General features: G+C 38.3%; 1 protein-coding gene across 2 annotated transcripts; it reads right to left on the bottom strand.

Annotated features, from left to right (window-relative positions):
- Nucleotides 1–1,987: 1,987 nt before the first annotated feature.
- On the bottom strand, nt 1,988–14,835 carry LOC131782750 (guanylate-binding protein 6-like). 2 transcript variants are annotated; one of them, XM_059099489.2, is made up of 16 exons: nt 14,652–14,835; nt 11,189–11,279; nt 10,628–10,723; nt 10,079–10,175; nt 9,202–9,269; nt 8,604–8,733; nt 8,038–8,205; nt 7,221–7,378; nt 6,173–6,345; nt 5,375–5,552; nt 5,015–5,285; nt 4,543–4,835; nt 3,873–4,127; nt 3,556–3,678; nt 3,265–3,312; nt 1,988–2,968 (listed from the first exon to the last, which is right to left on the bottom strand). In XM_059099489.2, the coding sequence occupies exons 2-16, from the start codon at nt 11,192–11,194 to the stop codon at nt 2,279–2,281; spliced, it is 2,754 nt and encodes a 917-aa protein (XP_058955472.2). In that variant the 5' UTR covers nt 11,195–11,279; nt 14,652–14,835; the 3' UTR covers nt 1,988–2,278. The 2 variants fall into 2 exon arrangements, with proteins under 2 accessions (XP_058955472.2, XP_066020439.1); XM_066164342.1 differs by lacking the exon at nt 14,652–14,835 and adding an exon at nt 12,018–14,618.
- Nucleotides 14,836–15,393: the final 558 nt, after the last annotated feature.

Genomic DNA, 15,393 nt, shown 5'->3' with positions numbered 1-15,393 from the left:
TGTTTTTTTTTGCACGAGTTTCTAACAATCTTCCTATAAAACGCTCATTTGCGACCGTTATTGAAAGTAGAGAGTACAAAATACATATCGTACTGCAGTATCTCCTATTTCACTCTGTAATTTTCCTACTTGGAATTCTTTATCTAGCTTCGATTTCATGATTATGGCTTATCTTTTTGTAAATCCCGGAATCAGTGTCGATTAGAATTTGTCCTTTTCTTGTCTTATCACAAGCTGATACTTCAAGAATCGCTGGTGCCACTGTGTTAAAGCCTTTAAGCAGCAGCTCAACAACTCATGGTCACCATTCTGGAAATCTCTACCGCAAACAAAGGAATCTTGTCACCAACTCATTCGATGCGGATGCAGAGCCTCATGTAGAAGACGATGCAAGTGCTTAAAGGCTACTTTGGCATACACTGGTTTGTGCAACTGTGGCGGCAACTTCTTACAGCCATAAATATTTACAACGGTTTCACTAACGACTAGAGCAGGTCGACTAAGATTTGGCATTGCATCAATCGTTTGTTGAATTTTGGTTAGATAGAAAAACATTTTAAAATTTCACCTAAAGCGCCGTTCAGAGAAGTGTAGCTGAACAATTTACCACGGGCATCCCAAATCTGTTAACCAAAGCTTATTTATAATAGATGGTTAATTTTATTAAAGTAACAAAAGAGAATGCCAAATCAAGCAAAGACATAAGCTTTATGTTTCTAAGATAAACAAGTTTTACCAATCGTGATTCAGAAAATAATGTAAACAGGTATATTTAATGTTTAACCACAGGGAACCCAAACATTATGATACATGTCAAAGAAGATAGTACCGTGATGACATAAGATGAATACGAATGGATAGAAAATGACTCGGTGGTTACGTTTGACGGCTCTTGTCGCAAATTTCCCCAAGCAATGTCGTTTAAGAGGATTTTTTAATTCTCAGCCTCGCTTCCATGTTAGCGAATTTTTGACATGCGTGGTTCTAGTCTCCAGAAGTTAATTTGGATTGGCCCTGTATCAGAAAATGTTAGTCGTAAAGTCATAAGAGTTTTGGCAAAGTTTCATGCTTTTATCATCAATTTGAACAATTCAGTTTATTTTTGGTCGATAACAGCTGGACAAGTAGAATTGTGAGAAATTTGGATTTATCAATAAAACAAGGACAAAGCATTCCTTAAGGTGAGTTTGATTGGTTCATCTGTTTGAATATGGTAAATTATTACTACCACATGTCACATCAGTTAATAGTAATCGCACCTTGGCTTGAGAGCTTTTGTGCCAAACTTGCCATAAGATAAACGAATATTTGATGAGTTTATGATAAAAAATATAGTTTAAAAGAGGCTTTAAAAAAAAGTCCCCTAATTAAACTCTGTGTGAAGTTAAAGCGTTTCATGTGTTTAATTTTCCTCTTTTTCTCACCATCTTATATTTACCTTCGTTCGCTGGTTTTGACGTGGTGGTTAAACATTTTTGACAACGTTTGCTTTTGGGCGTTGCATGTCAAAATGAAGTTGGGAAATATTCGAATTTTTGTAATCATTAGCCTTTTTAGGGACCCTACTTAGTGCTTACAGGTCACCGATAAAGTCGTACGAACAGAACTGACAAATTGCGTACTTAGCGATTTAACATGACATTTCAGTCTTTCATAAACTCAGCACCAAGAGAAACAGAGTATCGTGAGGTTTTGCATAAGCTTTTGCCGAGATCTGCTACTTTGAGAGCCGTTTGTGACACAGATGCCAGACAAACCGGCAGCCATAAGTTTCCTCTCTAAATAGAATTTAAACTTCAACAGGCAAGGGAAATAATAGAGAGAATTTGAAAGTCCTTCTTAAAAGATATCTGGTAAAGAAAAGATTCCCTTCCCATAGAAATGAAATAAGTGCACAGATGAAAGACTAACGAGTTGAAGAGCTACGCTGGAATTTTAAAGATTCAAAGAGTTTTCGAAACTTTTTTTTCTTTTTATTCTACTTTTTTAAGAATGAAAGTAATGCGCGCCTTGGAACTTATACCAAGATTGCAGATTACCCTCAAAGTTAGCTGTTACACGGCTTAATGTATTTATATTTTTGCAGGAAAGAAGACGCAATCTACTTCATTAATTTTTTTTTTTGCAAGACCCTAAAAGAACGTACTGCTGTTCTCTTCCCTGTAAATTCTATATAATGGTCACTGGTTACTTTAATGAAATCCCAAACACAGTTTCGTAACATTTAGCTTCTAGCCCACGTTCTGTTACCGCAAAAGAAATCTCCTAGAGACAATAGTTACATGATACTGCAGTCAAGAGACTGCATAGCTTGGGCGATGCTTTTCACGGCTGAGGCCACTGGCATAGCATAAGGTGAACATGTTGGATGAAGAGCTGCTACTTTGCCAACCACGGGTGCAACATCTTCGATGAACTTGAGAACTTTTTTCAACATTTCACCCGTTCTGAGATCACTTTGATCTCTTTCATTTTCTACCAACCTTTGGTGTAGATCCCCAGCGGTTTGTGCCCTCGAAGTCATCATGCCTAGCAAATCCTCCTCCTTTTTAGCACATTCTTCGTCTTTTGTTGTGGTGTTAAAGTCTTCCCCGCCGCTTGATTTTATGCCACCCACACGAGCTTCCATTTTCATCAGGAGCGCATTTACACTTTCTGATTGCCTTCTTTCTAGCTCCTTCACTGACTCTTTGAACTCTTCAGGTGAAAGTGTCTTCATTTGTTCAAGAAGCTGCTTGTTCTCCCTTTGGTTTGCAGCGATCATTTCTAAAATGTTCTTCATCATTTCCATGTGTTCCTCACCAATGGCCTGGTTTTCTTTGATGTAGGCTTCTCTTTGCTCCTGGGCATCTACCAGGCCTGCCTGCTTCATATTCTGCAATTGTTCGCGCTCCTTTTTCATCATTTCTTCCTTTTGCACTTGCATTCCAGCTCTCTCTTTTTCTGATCTGTCAATCAGCATCTGCGTCTTAACAGAACAAAAACAAAGACTATCGTATTTCTGAGCGCACAACGAGAACAACAACAACAAAAAAATATAGCTTAACTTAAAAGGGTTGAAAAACTTTGCTCTGTGCGCAATTCACCCCTTCATTACTATGCAAAGATAAAGTGAGACTATTTCATTAGGGAGGAAAAGGTGTGTTGTTATTATCCAAAATTGAAAGTGAAAATGGGGAGGGTGCATTTTTTTGTAGGTTGTGACATTGTTTGTTTTCTTCCATCTTCCACAAGGGAACCAGAAAATGTAGCAAAGATGAATACCTCCTTTTCCATTGCTCGATTTTCTTGCAGTAAACCAGCTTTGTCTTCCTGAAAAACATAGCACAAAGTAGGCAGTTTTGGATGTCTTATCTTTCGAGTCATGAATACACTACGACAAGGCAAACCAGCAGACCTCAAGAATAAACTTAAAAGCAAGATTGGTACCTATTCAGATTTTAGTGTCATGGAAACGTACTGCTTTTGTATGTATGTATCCAACCCCCTTCACCGCTACATTTCAAATTTTCTCCCACGACAATGTCATAATACAAACGTGTGTGTACAACGTACCTCAACCTGTCTCCTTTTTCGCTCTATGAAAGCTTCTGCTACTATTTCCTTTGCAGCTCTTTGGTCAAAATCTTTCAGTTGTTTCAGCTTATCACGGTTGTGTTTTGCATCCTCAGCTAGTATCTGTAAGTATGAAAATATCGTGAGAATTTCTAAGGAATTTTAATCACAAGCCAAACATGTTCAGGACATCATTTGTCAAGCCCATCCATTTGAAAATAACTGGTGACCAGAGGAAATTTCTCTGTTTAACATATAAACTCAGGATCAATTTTAAATATATGGAGAACGATCAGAATACAATTATGACGTCTTACGCGATGAAAGTCGGAGAACGCCTCAGCAATGGCATCTTTAGCACCCCTTGATTCTGCCTCATAGTCATCTTTGATATGCCTGTAAACGCTCAAGATGTCATCGAATGATAATTTCGCATCTTCTCTTCCTTGAAGCTGCTCAATGACCGGATCTAGGTGTTTTGTTTTTAGTTGTAACAGGAGATCATCACAAAATTGTCTTGTTAACCTTGAATTCTTAGTCTTCAATTCGTTCAACCTTTTCTCGAAAAAACTCTAAAAATGAAATTTATAGAAAGAAAAAAGAATTCAATCGAAGATAATATCATCAACCAACCTAAAAGAGATTAAATTGCGAAGGAACTTAGAGGATAGCTCTTTCTTTTGAACAAAATTAATATCTTGCTTTCTTTAACGAGTGAATGATAAATTCACAATCGGCTTACTAGGAGAATAAAAGCACTGGTTGCCAGAAAAGTCTCTACAACAAGTCCCTGCGGCTGATGACATTAGACTAGTCCCTTTGCGTAAACTATCAATTACTGATGTTGTATCAGCTTGCTACCTTCAGCAACGATTTTACTGTTGGAAGCAGCCTTTCAAGTCAGAGACTTACGGACCATCTTTGTGGAGAACGCAAAAGAAATGGCCTTTGAAAATAAGTATCTTATCTACTGCTTAAGAGTGTCACCTTCAGTTGCCTCAGATGCTTCTCCACCGTGGTAATTGAAATGCCAGACATTTCCGCCTTGAACAGTTCTTCAGCTTTCTCCATTGCAGAGTTGTGACACCAACGTATCTCAGCATTATCACATGGCAGTTGTAGGGCTTTTAAGGCCATAAGCTCGTTATATTTCAGTTGACATTTCTTTCTGGTGTCTGAGCACTTGTTTTGTACAAGCAGATCCCACTCGTCCTGTACATTTGGAACAACACCAGGAGTGTTGATGGCATAAACGTATGGGGTGATCAGGGCGGCAAGACCTATGCAATGAAAAACACTTAGTACTCAGCATTCAGTAATGAGATGCTCCTTTAAGTTTGCACAATCTGACAAGGTTTTTTCTTAAATTATTACATAACGTCGTGAAAGGGAGTAATGGTAGGATAGGAATGGGTATTATTGGCACCAAAAGAATTTGGGTTAAGGCGAAAGCACGTACCTTCCCCAGTTATAAGCTCTCCTTCAGTGCAGCTGTGTTTTGGGACCAGCATGGACTTTATCCTTTTCTTAATCTGCTCTAATTCACTCAAAAATTGAGGCTGTAATTGATCCTTCTTCGTGTTAAGATTTTTTAACACATTTAGATCAGTTGAGGGAGGGGATAGGGCAAACGCTTCAAAACCAGGAAAGAACCTCAAGATGTCCTTGGCTACATCTGGTACATAATCACCATTTTCACTCCTACTTCGGGAAGCGTCCTGATGGAAGACCTGTGTAAAAAATCATTTATTTGGCTTTAGTATCCCCCTCCATTTGCGACCTTTTGAGACGGCGTCTTGACCTTGTTTTGGATTTTAACCTTTTTCAAGAAGTAATCCTTGATGTCTCCACAGTCGCTTGGAATGGAGAGCGCTACATCTCTCAGCAACCAAATAAAGAAAGGAAACGTTCTGTGTAAGAACTCTTCTTCTTTTTTCTTATCAGTCTCTTTCCAGTTAGATCTTGCATGGATTCGTTCAGACAGCTTTGAGATAAAGCTAAATTGACTTTAAAGAAAATCCAGGAGTATTGATTGGGACTGAAGTAATCAAAGTCATATTTTATTTGTCGTAATCCGTAAAGAGCCCAAATCAAAATTTGAACATTTTCACCTTTCAATCTCTTCATCTCTACGTTTCGTCTTGCGTCAAGTATTCCTTTATTATTATTCCTCTATTATTCATGTAATGAATCGAAATTTATGATATCATTTGATATGCAGAGTGAAAAACAGTCTTGGCAAATAAGCTTCCATTAAAACAATTGCTGAAAGGAAACCTGAAAAAAATTCAAGATCCGAACCCGTGCTTCCATGAATCGTGCACTGCATGACAGGACGGAAAACGCGTGCACTGTAAGTACCTCCCGTTGTCCCATATAAAGCCTTAGAAAAGTTTTCTAAGGCTTTGTATGGGACAACGGGAGGTACTTACAGTGCACGTATTTTCCGTCCTGTCATGTAACAATTCTTTCGCTAACAGGATTACCATGTATTTATTAACACCCATTGATCCTTAGGTTATGGACGAGAGAAAAAAGGACCGTGAAGAGCGCATACTAATAGGAACCGTTGAGGCCATGTTACAACAAACTACTATGCTTGATATGGTAAGGATACTACAGACTATCGAGATCACTCCTTGTGGGAACACCACTTGAGTTATAAATGAGCACGGAAGCCAACAGAACGGTTAAAGTAAATATCTGATTGTCGTCACGACCTTCACTGAAAGCAGCGTCAACACCCTCTGAATCCAACAGCACCACTGTGACTTCCTGGCCATATAAGTCCTAAATCAGGTAAGAGACCAGTCACTATTCATTATTCATTTATTTCGCACGGGGGATGGGTGCTGAATTTTTGGGTATCACACAGTTTTCAGTGGGAACGGATTGAGGATCAGTAGTCACCAAATGAGTATAAAGGGGGCATATAGAATATTTACAGCCATTTAAGATGAAGAGGGTCATGAGAATATCACATAGCCTTATAGGAGGATCGGGTAAAATTTTACCGTGACGCAACCCAAAAATGCAGTCATTCATTTTTGCCCATTTTTGTTATTTGAAACACGCTAGCGGAACCGTCGAGTGTAACAATGAGTAATAAAACACAGAGCTGAAACATTAAAGAGTGCTACAGATTAAGGTGATATATGGCATCACTCTCTTTCTCTCCCTTTTTAGAATTGATATACAACTGTTCTCGTGGAGTGAAAGTGATATCTAAAATACTTTAAATCAGATTTAAAGTATTTTAGATATCACTTTCACTCCACATTTCTATCGAGAACAGTTGTATATCAATTCTAAAAAAGGAGAGAAAGGGAGTGATGCCATATATCACCTTAATCTGTAGCACTCTTTAATGTTTCAGAGCTTTCGGACTTCAACAGGTTTATAGTGCACACAGTCATGAGAAAAAGATAACAACTTTGCTAATACGCGCTGAATGCTAATTGTCATCATTGCAGATAAAAAAAAACCTCTTAAAACGTCTGATCTTCCACCTTATGAACATCAAGGGTGCTTACAAGGAAAAATATGACTCGTATTCAAGCAAAATAGACTTGTGAGTCACTTCATTTGATATACAGTACAGGATATTCGATCTCTTATATACTGTGGCTTATAGTAAATAAATTTCTCAATTCTAAGTTTCGCACCTTATATTTCTCTGGCACGATCCACATCCAGATTCCCATGGTCTCCGGATCAAATTCGTGTCCAAGAGGGAATACCCCTGGTTGATCAAAAGCCTCACTCAAAATGTAAGACTTTCCTTTCCGTAAAGGACCAGCGACAGCAACGGTGCACACTGGGCCTGTTATACAGAGCAAGGTGAAAAGATTAATTTGATTGCCGTCTATCAAAACTTACTATACCACATTAGGCTTCAAATTCAGATTGAAGTGAAATATACAATATACAGACACGCACATGGTAGCTCTTGTTTCAACTTTTTTTTCTAGACTTTCTGTCATAACAGTGAAATTGTTCCCTTAAAAATTCAAATAGGGCGCAGCCTGATTCGCTTTAAGTCTTCATGCAAGTCAATGGTAAACCTCTCAACAGTTTTTGCGTATTTTCTCCTTTTCCTTTCGTTACGTTTTCTCTGGTTTTTTTTTTTTTCATTTTTTCGTTTAGTCGTGAGGTTTTGTGATTGATTTTTTAAAGAACTAGCGACCTACTGAGCTTACAGTATTACTTTACTTAATAAAATAGACCTCTTTCATTTGAGTAAGCCCCTTGAGTCTTAATTTAAACTGGTACTAAATTCATTCCATTCATAGTGACGAGGCCTGGCCTGGCTTACATTCACATGGAAGGATAGCACTAGTTAGGCCACAAAGTTATGAAAGTCGTCTACATGACACTGGCCATCATTTATTTCATTACGCATGACAACAGTGTATCTGAACTGGAAATCTACTACACATAATTTTTTATTTCCTGTTCTCAGGACAAAGCATGGGCCTATACCTCTGACTGTCCTCAGCTCCTCAAGTGCCTCTTCAACTACACACAATGAAGAACGAATTTCATTGGTTTTAACACATTGACGAGCCTTAGAATCCCACTGATAATTGTTAGGAAGACAGAGAGGGATCGCTCTTGCAGTTTTATCACCAGTCCTCTGAGAAACAGCCCCTAGGGAATGAATAAAGTTAGTTTGTCTCGCCATTGGAATGTGTTGCTAACCTACTGTACAATCAATTGCCATGACGTGACTGAATGCATTTTCATAAAAATTACGGCTGGGACATAAAGTTAACTTTTAAAAGTTAGGGAAAAATTCATGCCCACATCTCAGAATGATGAAAGGAAAATTGACTTTTAACTGTCACTATGACAGAGGGCAATATTGCAACGATTCAATTCCAGTGCGCACACTTAGACTTTTAGTGTGAAGAAAAACTTTCCCACAGGTTACCCAAAGATTTCCACCACAATAAAAGCTTCCATCTAGTTTAGAATATGATAGTAACTGTCAACCCAACCAGTTTTGGTAAACATAGTTCTCAATAAAATTAAGCTGATAAAATTACTTTGAATACTTGTGGGATCCCTTTGCATTTGCTGGGTCTTCCTTCCACGTGACTGTGACAATGACGAGCTATGTCGGGGCGATAAAGGTGTCCTACCTGTTCTCAGTTCACCGCTCTCTTTCTGGAATTCCTGTCAGTAGGTACAAAGCGTAAACAATTCAATATAAAGAAACTTATTTCTCAGGTATTCCTGTCCACGACATTTTATCAAACATCGAAAAAGGATATACAAATAAACGGCTGACGTTGAAAATAGCTGGATCATACCAAAAAAGAAACTGATGATAATCAACTGAACGAGACACATATATCATAACGCCAAGACTGCTTCTTGTGACGCTAAGAATGCCGGAAGACTGAGGATGGCTTGATGTTCATTCTTTCAGCACACGTAAGAACTAACAATTATTGGTTTTTCGGCTTTCATTACCAGTCAACCACACTGAGGGATCACAAAGACACAACCGCTTCATAAAATTCCCATATCGCTTTGCCTTACTAGAGATTCGAAACTGCTTTTTGAAATTCCAGATATTTTTTTTCTGCCACAAGCAAAAATTTCTTCGAATGAAACAAATTATAGCCAGTTCAAGCCTACCGCCATTTTCTGACCAAGGCCACTGTGAGGATCAACTCCCGATACCAAACTCTCTCCTCTGCTATACACTAAAGACAGAAAATTAGAAATATTAAATTATTCAAGAATGCATTGAACACAAAATGGAGTTAGTCGAAAAGCAGTGGAAACTTGATGGTCTGAACCCACATTCAAATTAGTTTAAAGTATTGAACTTTGGGCAACTCTATGGAATTTTAACACGCGGTCAGCGTCATACTTATTTCAAACGACTTTTAAATAGCGAAGATCAAATTACATGGTATCTACAGCATGAAATTCCTTTTCTCTTGAGAAATTCGCTAGTACTAGTGTAGCAGCGAGTGGCTCGGGAAACAATGAGCACAGCAACGAAACTCAAATAATGTTAACGACTTCTATGGAAGTCACCAGATTCAATTTGTTATCGGACAGTTCGATAGGCGATAGGCGAATCACATTCAAAGTTGTAGTTTAACTCAACCAATTACTTTCAAAGTTGTATTTTAAATCAACCAGTCACATTCAAAGATGTAGTTTAAATCAACCAAATAAAATTGGCTACTCCTCTTTTCTCGGAAATTGCAATTTTTATAATTAATTGGTCATAAGACTTTGTATCGTCCTGTCTGTAATCATAAGGAAACAAAAACATATCCTCCACTGCACTTTTGTCCAAACTGTTTTACGATTCTTATGACATAGATCTATCATTGCAACAACTTTGAACATGTTTCCAATCACAAGCAGTTGAGTAAATTCGTATTTTTTTTTACTGTGAAATGAAACTGAAAGATAAAAACCAAAACAGAGGATTCAGTTTCAACCCTCTTTCTCTCAGCCTTGGAAAGCAGATAAATTGTATCGCCTCTGAGCTTACAGCCTTGTCTGTGATAAGTAGAGGATGATGGCGAGGGGGCTTCTCTCGATGATAGTCTGCCATCTGGTGTCTCTTCACCGATCTGAATCGGGAACTCCTGTCAACACAAACACAGCCACACAAGTATTATCCCTCTGATCTTCAACAGCCTTTGGTAACTCAAGACTCAAAGATTGATTAAAAATAAATAAATTTAAGGCGGTGATATACCTAGGGGAGCCTTAATCCATCTGCACTCTGGCCCCCTCAGCATGAGAAATGGTGTTTCTCCTTTTGCAGTTTTAAATAAGACCGTGGATAAGGATAGCCCTAATGATCAATTCTGCCAATACTCCTAAACATCAAGTTTTGCAACCGCAAAACCTTATTTAGGCTGGTCAGTAAAAATTTGACATTCGTTTAGGTAAATAACTCCGGCACATCTTTCCTATAACAATTAACTTTGCACCATTTCACAAAATGCAGGGAACAACCCCAAAGATAGTAGAGTGAACTTTGGCCTATAAAATAATGTGGAAGTAATACTGCATGTTCAACAGTTGTACTCACCGCTTTTCTTGACGATTTTTTATCTTCCATAAGCGAAAGTTCCATTGCCTTGGCTAAAGCTTCTTCTTCACTTTCAGTCTGGTATTCACTCCACGACTGCAAATCAAAATAGCGATAAAAGGTAAAGAAAGCCGGCAAACTGACAAAACAAGAGAGCTGAAAGAGGACTGTCTCCTGATTGATCAAAAATGCAATACTGCTGCAGGAAGGTTTCTGCTCATCCTTTCGTATTCGCCACTGTACGAACATTTTTTCATGGTTCAAGCTATTCAAAATTATCACATATGCAACTGATAAACAACAAATACGAACAATGGAAACACTATTTCCAAGGTACATCGCTCCTAATGTTGGCACTTCGCTAACTAGTTTCCTTTCGTTAGACTTGCGCGAAAGAAGGTGCCTTCAGTGTGACTGAGTGAGGGATACATACACCATTACAGATACAGTCTCTTGAAAAATTAGCACGTGTCATTTGTGGAAAAAAATGTTATCTCAACTGCAGTTATCAAAGTTACTTTTTTTCTCTGTGTACATTAATTGCAACAACTGAACGCTTACCGCCATGGTTATCGTCCTCTTTCACTGAATGTATATGCCGATTCCCAATGACGAGCTTTTTTTTCACGAGCTATATCCACTGCTTTAATCACTAAACACAAAAAGGGAGAAACGTGTCCAGTTCCCCCAAGTAAAATTGAATCGATGGAGGCGCAAAGCAAATTATGAATCTTAAAGTAATCCATTTTTTTTTTCAAAATTTCACAGAAATTGATTATTGAGTAGTGGGGAAGGAAAGCTTGAGGAAATGACAGAGATATACAATACCCGACTGAAAAAAAAAAAAGCCCACAAAATCTGAATGCAAAAGCTAGGTATAAATATTAGTCAATCGAGTAGCAACATTTCCTAGCTTTCCACAGCGGCAATCGTTATCAATTCAAAGGAAAATACAATTTCCCAGAAATGGTTACCTCCTGTGATCATAGTTAACACTTTGTGTAAAGCAGATGTACACTTATCAGCCACGCAATGGATGATATTGTACATATAAATTTTCCTTTCATAAAATTTTGTATTTTCTTTCGTTTTTGACGATATGCTCCTCGTACCTTTTTTGTCTTTACCTTTATTTTTTACCTTTTTTTTCTTTTTTTTACCTTCTTTTACCTTTTTTTTAGATGCAGACTATGCTGACGACTCAGCAGTGCTGGCTTACGTCCTAAAAGATGCTACATTCCTGCTGCACAGCATTGAAAGAACAGCAAAGGAGATAGGGCTCTACCTCGATGCAGATAAAACAGAGTTCATCTGCTTCAATCAAGATGCGTCAGAAGGGATGAAGAGTCTCAATGGTGAGAAGATAAAGCAAGTGGAAGATTTTAAATACCTGGGAAGCTACATCGCCTCTACCGAACATGATGTTAACATCAGACTAGGAAAGGCGTGGGATGCTCTAAATGAACTTGACAAGATATGGAAATCAAACCTCCCAGACAACCTGAAGAGAAACTTCTTTCGAGCAGCAGTGGAAACCGTCCTTTTATATGGCTCAGTCTCACATCTGGAAAAGAAAATCGATTGAGCATACACTAGAATGCTACGCGCTGCCTTAAACAGATCATGGAAGGACCACCCCACAAATGTAGAGCTCTACGGCCACATCCCGCCAATCAGTAAATCGCTACAGCAACAAAGGATGAAATTCGCAGGACATTGTTGGCGCAGTAAAGAAGAACTAGCAGGGGATGTATTTCTCTGGAAGCCAACACATGGACATCAGCCGAGAGGACGCCCGAAAAAGACCCACATTGACTAACTGATGGATGACACAGGACGCAGAATTAAAGATCTACCAATTGCAATGGAAGACAGAGAAAGGTGGAGAAAGCGTGTCATGGAATACCGAACAAGCTCGACCTGATGATGATGTTGATAGTTACATTAGCTGTAGGATAATTTGTCGTTTCTGGCCATTTGTTGTTGCCTTACTCTGTTTACGACATCAAATATTCATTTTTACTTCAATTAACTTGGAACATATTTTTCCCGATGGCCTATTTTCTAGGTAAACATTGCTACACTTCAAGAAGCTTTTTTGAAACGAAAACAGTCGAAAAATATTTGACCGACTTGAAAACTGCTTCATGAACGCAGAAAGATCACGCCACTAGCTTAACAGATTAACTTTGAGCACAACAACGAAACTCAAATAGATTTGACGGATTCTTTGGAAGCCACCAGATACAATAAAAGCTTGTGGTTAACTATATGTAAACGTTAGAGATGATTTACCAGCGACAGCCAAAGATATCTGCGCAAAAAGTCAGTTCGATCTCGTCTGAAGGCGAAACGAGCGAGAACAAGGAAGTCGACATGCAGACAGTGATCCTGAAAATGTCGAAGAGGAGATTACTGGGTACAATTTGAGAGTGGATGGAGACGAGAAAGTGGAGAGTGTTTTAAACATTCAAGAACTTGACACAGGTTCTACTTGTATTTTCCCATGGCGACGGCCGGGTGAAACTTCATTTTGACACTACTGGTCGTCAGCAATTGTACCAAAGATCATACCAAAAATAACGAGAACAATAACCAGATTTCAGCAATTCCATGCTCTGGGGCTTGCATCATCTTCCTTACAAGTCTTCCATAACTCACGCTACTTCAACTTGAATATTACATTATTATAATCACTTCTTTTCGAACATTTGCGTTAAGTTCGCGAACTAATCATAAAAATTACAATTTCTTCGATTGTGATTGGTTTAAAAAACTCCTATTTTCCACTAATTCACTTGTAGAGTTGTTATAGAACAGTTCGATAAGCCAATCACATTCAAAGTTGTTATTTAAATCAACTAAATAAAACTTTAAAAAGACTTGGCTTCTTTTTTTCTCTCGAAAATTGTAATTTTTATTATTAATTGGTAATAAGACTTTGCGTCGCTCGATTCGGTCTGTAGTCATACTCGTGACAAACAAATCAGACTCCCGCCACTCCGATTTTGTTATTAATTTTTGTTATTATTAATGCAAAATCAACAGATTACCCGCGGGTAAACGACCGGAAATTACGGTACCCGTATGATTGCAGACCGAATCGGACGATACGAAGTCTTTACCATTACTTATGGTAGAATTACAATCTGTATATATATTTTACTGCCTTGACAGGGAGGCGATTTTCCCTAACATTATTGCGTTACTGAACGCCCACAATATATTTTTGTTCCGCAATGTTTGCAATAAATTAAACATGTAATTACGCCGATGTCCTCTTTCTGAGAAAACAGTATTTATCACCTTTAATTTAGGTGCATTCTTCTCGCTTTGTATTTTAATTACCCTCAAAGGCCAAACCCTTGACACAAGTTTTAAGATCAGAAGTCGTCCACCACAGAATGGAATAATCATGCAGTGTTTTGTTATGAGACCATGTGAGTCTTTCACGCGAATTGGAGGTGTATCAGAAGTATGAGATACACTGCAAAGCGGATTTATTATATTTCGCAACATTTAGAACAGATAAGAAATAACTAAGAACTGACACATTGAATAAGACTGCGGCTGTTCATCGAGGTGAATCACAAAAATACATTGTTTGTCTCACGATGCAATAACATGAGCCGATGGGCAACGTGACGTTGCGATCTTCTTCCTCAAACTACGAGGTCGAGTGGTTAGGCGTCAACTTAATTTGAACTATTCCGCTTAAAATCTTAAATTTAAAATTTGATTTAAGGATTGGCTTTGATATAACGCGATAGTCGGTTGAATGATAGCAAAGTGTTTCATCTCGCTCCTTTTCCGAGAAATCATGGCGGCGTACCCACCTGCACAAAATTATAAACGGAAACAAAAACATATCCCCCACTGCACTTATGGTCAAACTGTTTGAGGATTCTTATGACATAGATCTATCATTGTAACAAATCTGTACATGTTTCTCATCACAAGCAGTTAAGTGAATACGTATATTTTTACTGTGAAATAAAACTGGAAAGTAAAAGTGACAGATTACCATGAGCCGAGCTCCTAAAGTGTCTCCCTTCGGCAAAGTTCGTGTACCGGCGTGAATTCTGCTTTTTTTCCGTCACTGGTCGCTTGAATACCGTTTTTATACGATTCTAATCGTGATTGCAACTTACATTTTAGAAAAAAAGAGAACTGGCCGACGGAAAAACATCAAGGGAATGAAGTTTAGAAGCACAATGCACGACGTAGAGTTATGCAAATTTCCTCTAATGATTTCTAAGAACTCGATATCCCTAGTTCCCAGGACACAGCGGCTGCAGAACTCGGTTAGGTTATCTTATTTTTTCTCTTTATGTAATCTTCCTACGTTTTGACCTCTGATCATGAACAAAAAGTTCTATCAGGCAAAACAGAGGATTCGGTCCAAACCCTCTTTCTCTCAGCCCTGGATAGTACACAAATTGTATCGCTTCTGAGCTTACAGAAAAGCTATAAACATATTTTCAGGTAATTTACGATGTGACAATCAAAACTCTTAGCTCCCAGCTCTCATACAGAGTAGCTTGAGTCAACTTTCCATAATCCTTAATCTTACCCTTTTTCCTTTAAGAGGACTCTACTCCTATTCTCTCCGACCTAAAGCTCCTTAGAGTTTTCTTTTCTCTGCTTTCAAAAGCCCATCATTGAAGATTATTTTGGAAAACGCTTGACCCAATATAAGCGGTGGTTCCAGTGGTTGTTGTTTTCATTTTTTCTTTCTATACCCCAGATTTCACCATATCGTCGTC

The sequence above is a fragment of the Pocillopora verrucosa genome, chromosome 3 (genome assembly GCF_036669915.1).
Source record: "Pocillopora verrucosa isolate sample1 chromosome 3, ASM3666991v2, whole genome shotgun sequence".
Lineage (NCBI taxonomy): Eukaryota > Metazoa > Cnidaria > Anthozoa > Scleractinia > Pocilloporidae > Pocillopora > Pocillopora verrucosa.
The sequence above is the reverse complement of the archived record's forward strand: the minus strand, read 5'-3'. Positions and strand labels throughout refer to the sequence as shown.

What these genes read in the sequence shown, in the direction of transcription:
- LOC131782750 (XM_059099489.2), bottom strand. An exon ending in AAAAATCGTCAAGAAAAGCG is followed by an intron (nt 10,176 to 10,627) that starts GTGAGTACAACT and finishes TTGTGTTGACAG; the next exon opens with GAGTTCCCGATTCAGATCGG. An exon ending in ATCGAGCAATGGAAAAGGAG is followed by an intron (nt 2,969 to 3,264) that starts GTATTCATCTTT and finishes TGTTCTGTTAAG; the next exon opens with ACGCAGATGCTGATTGACAG.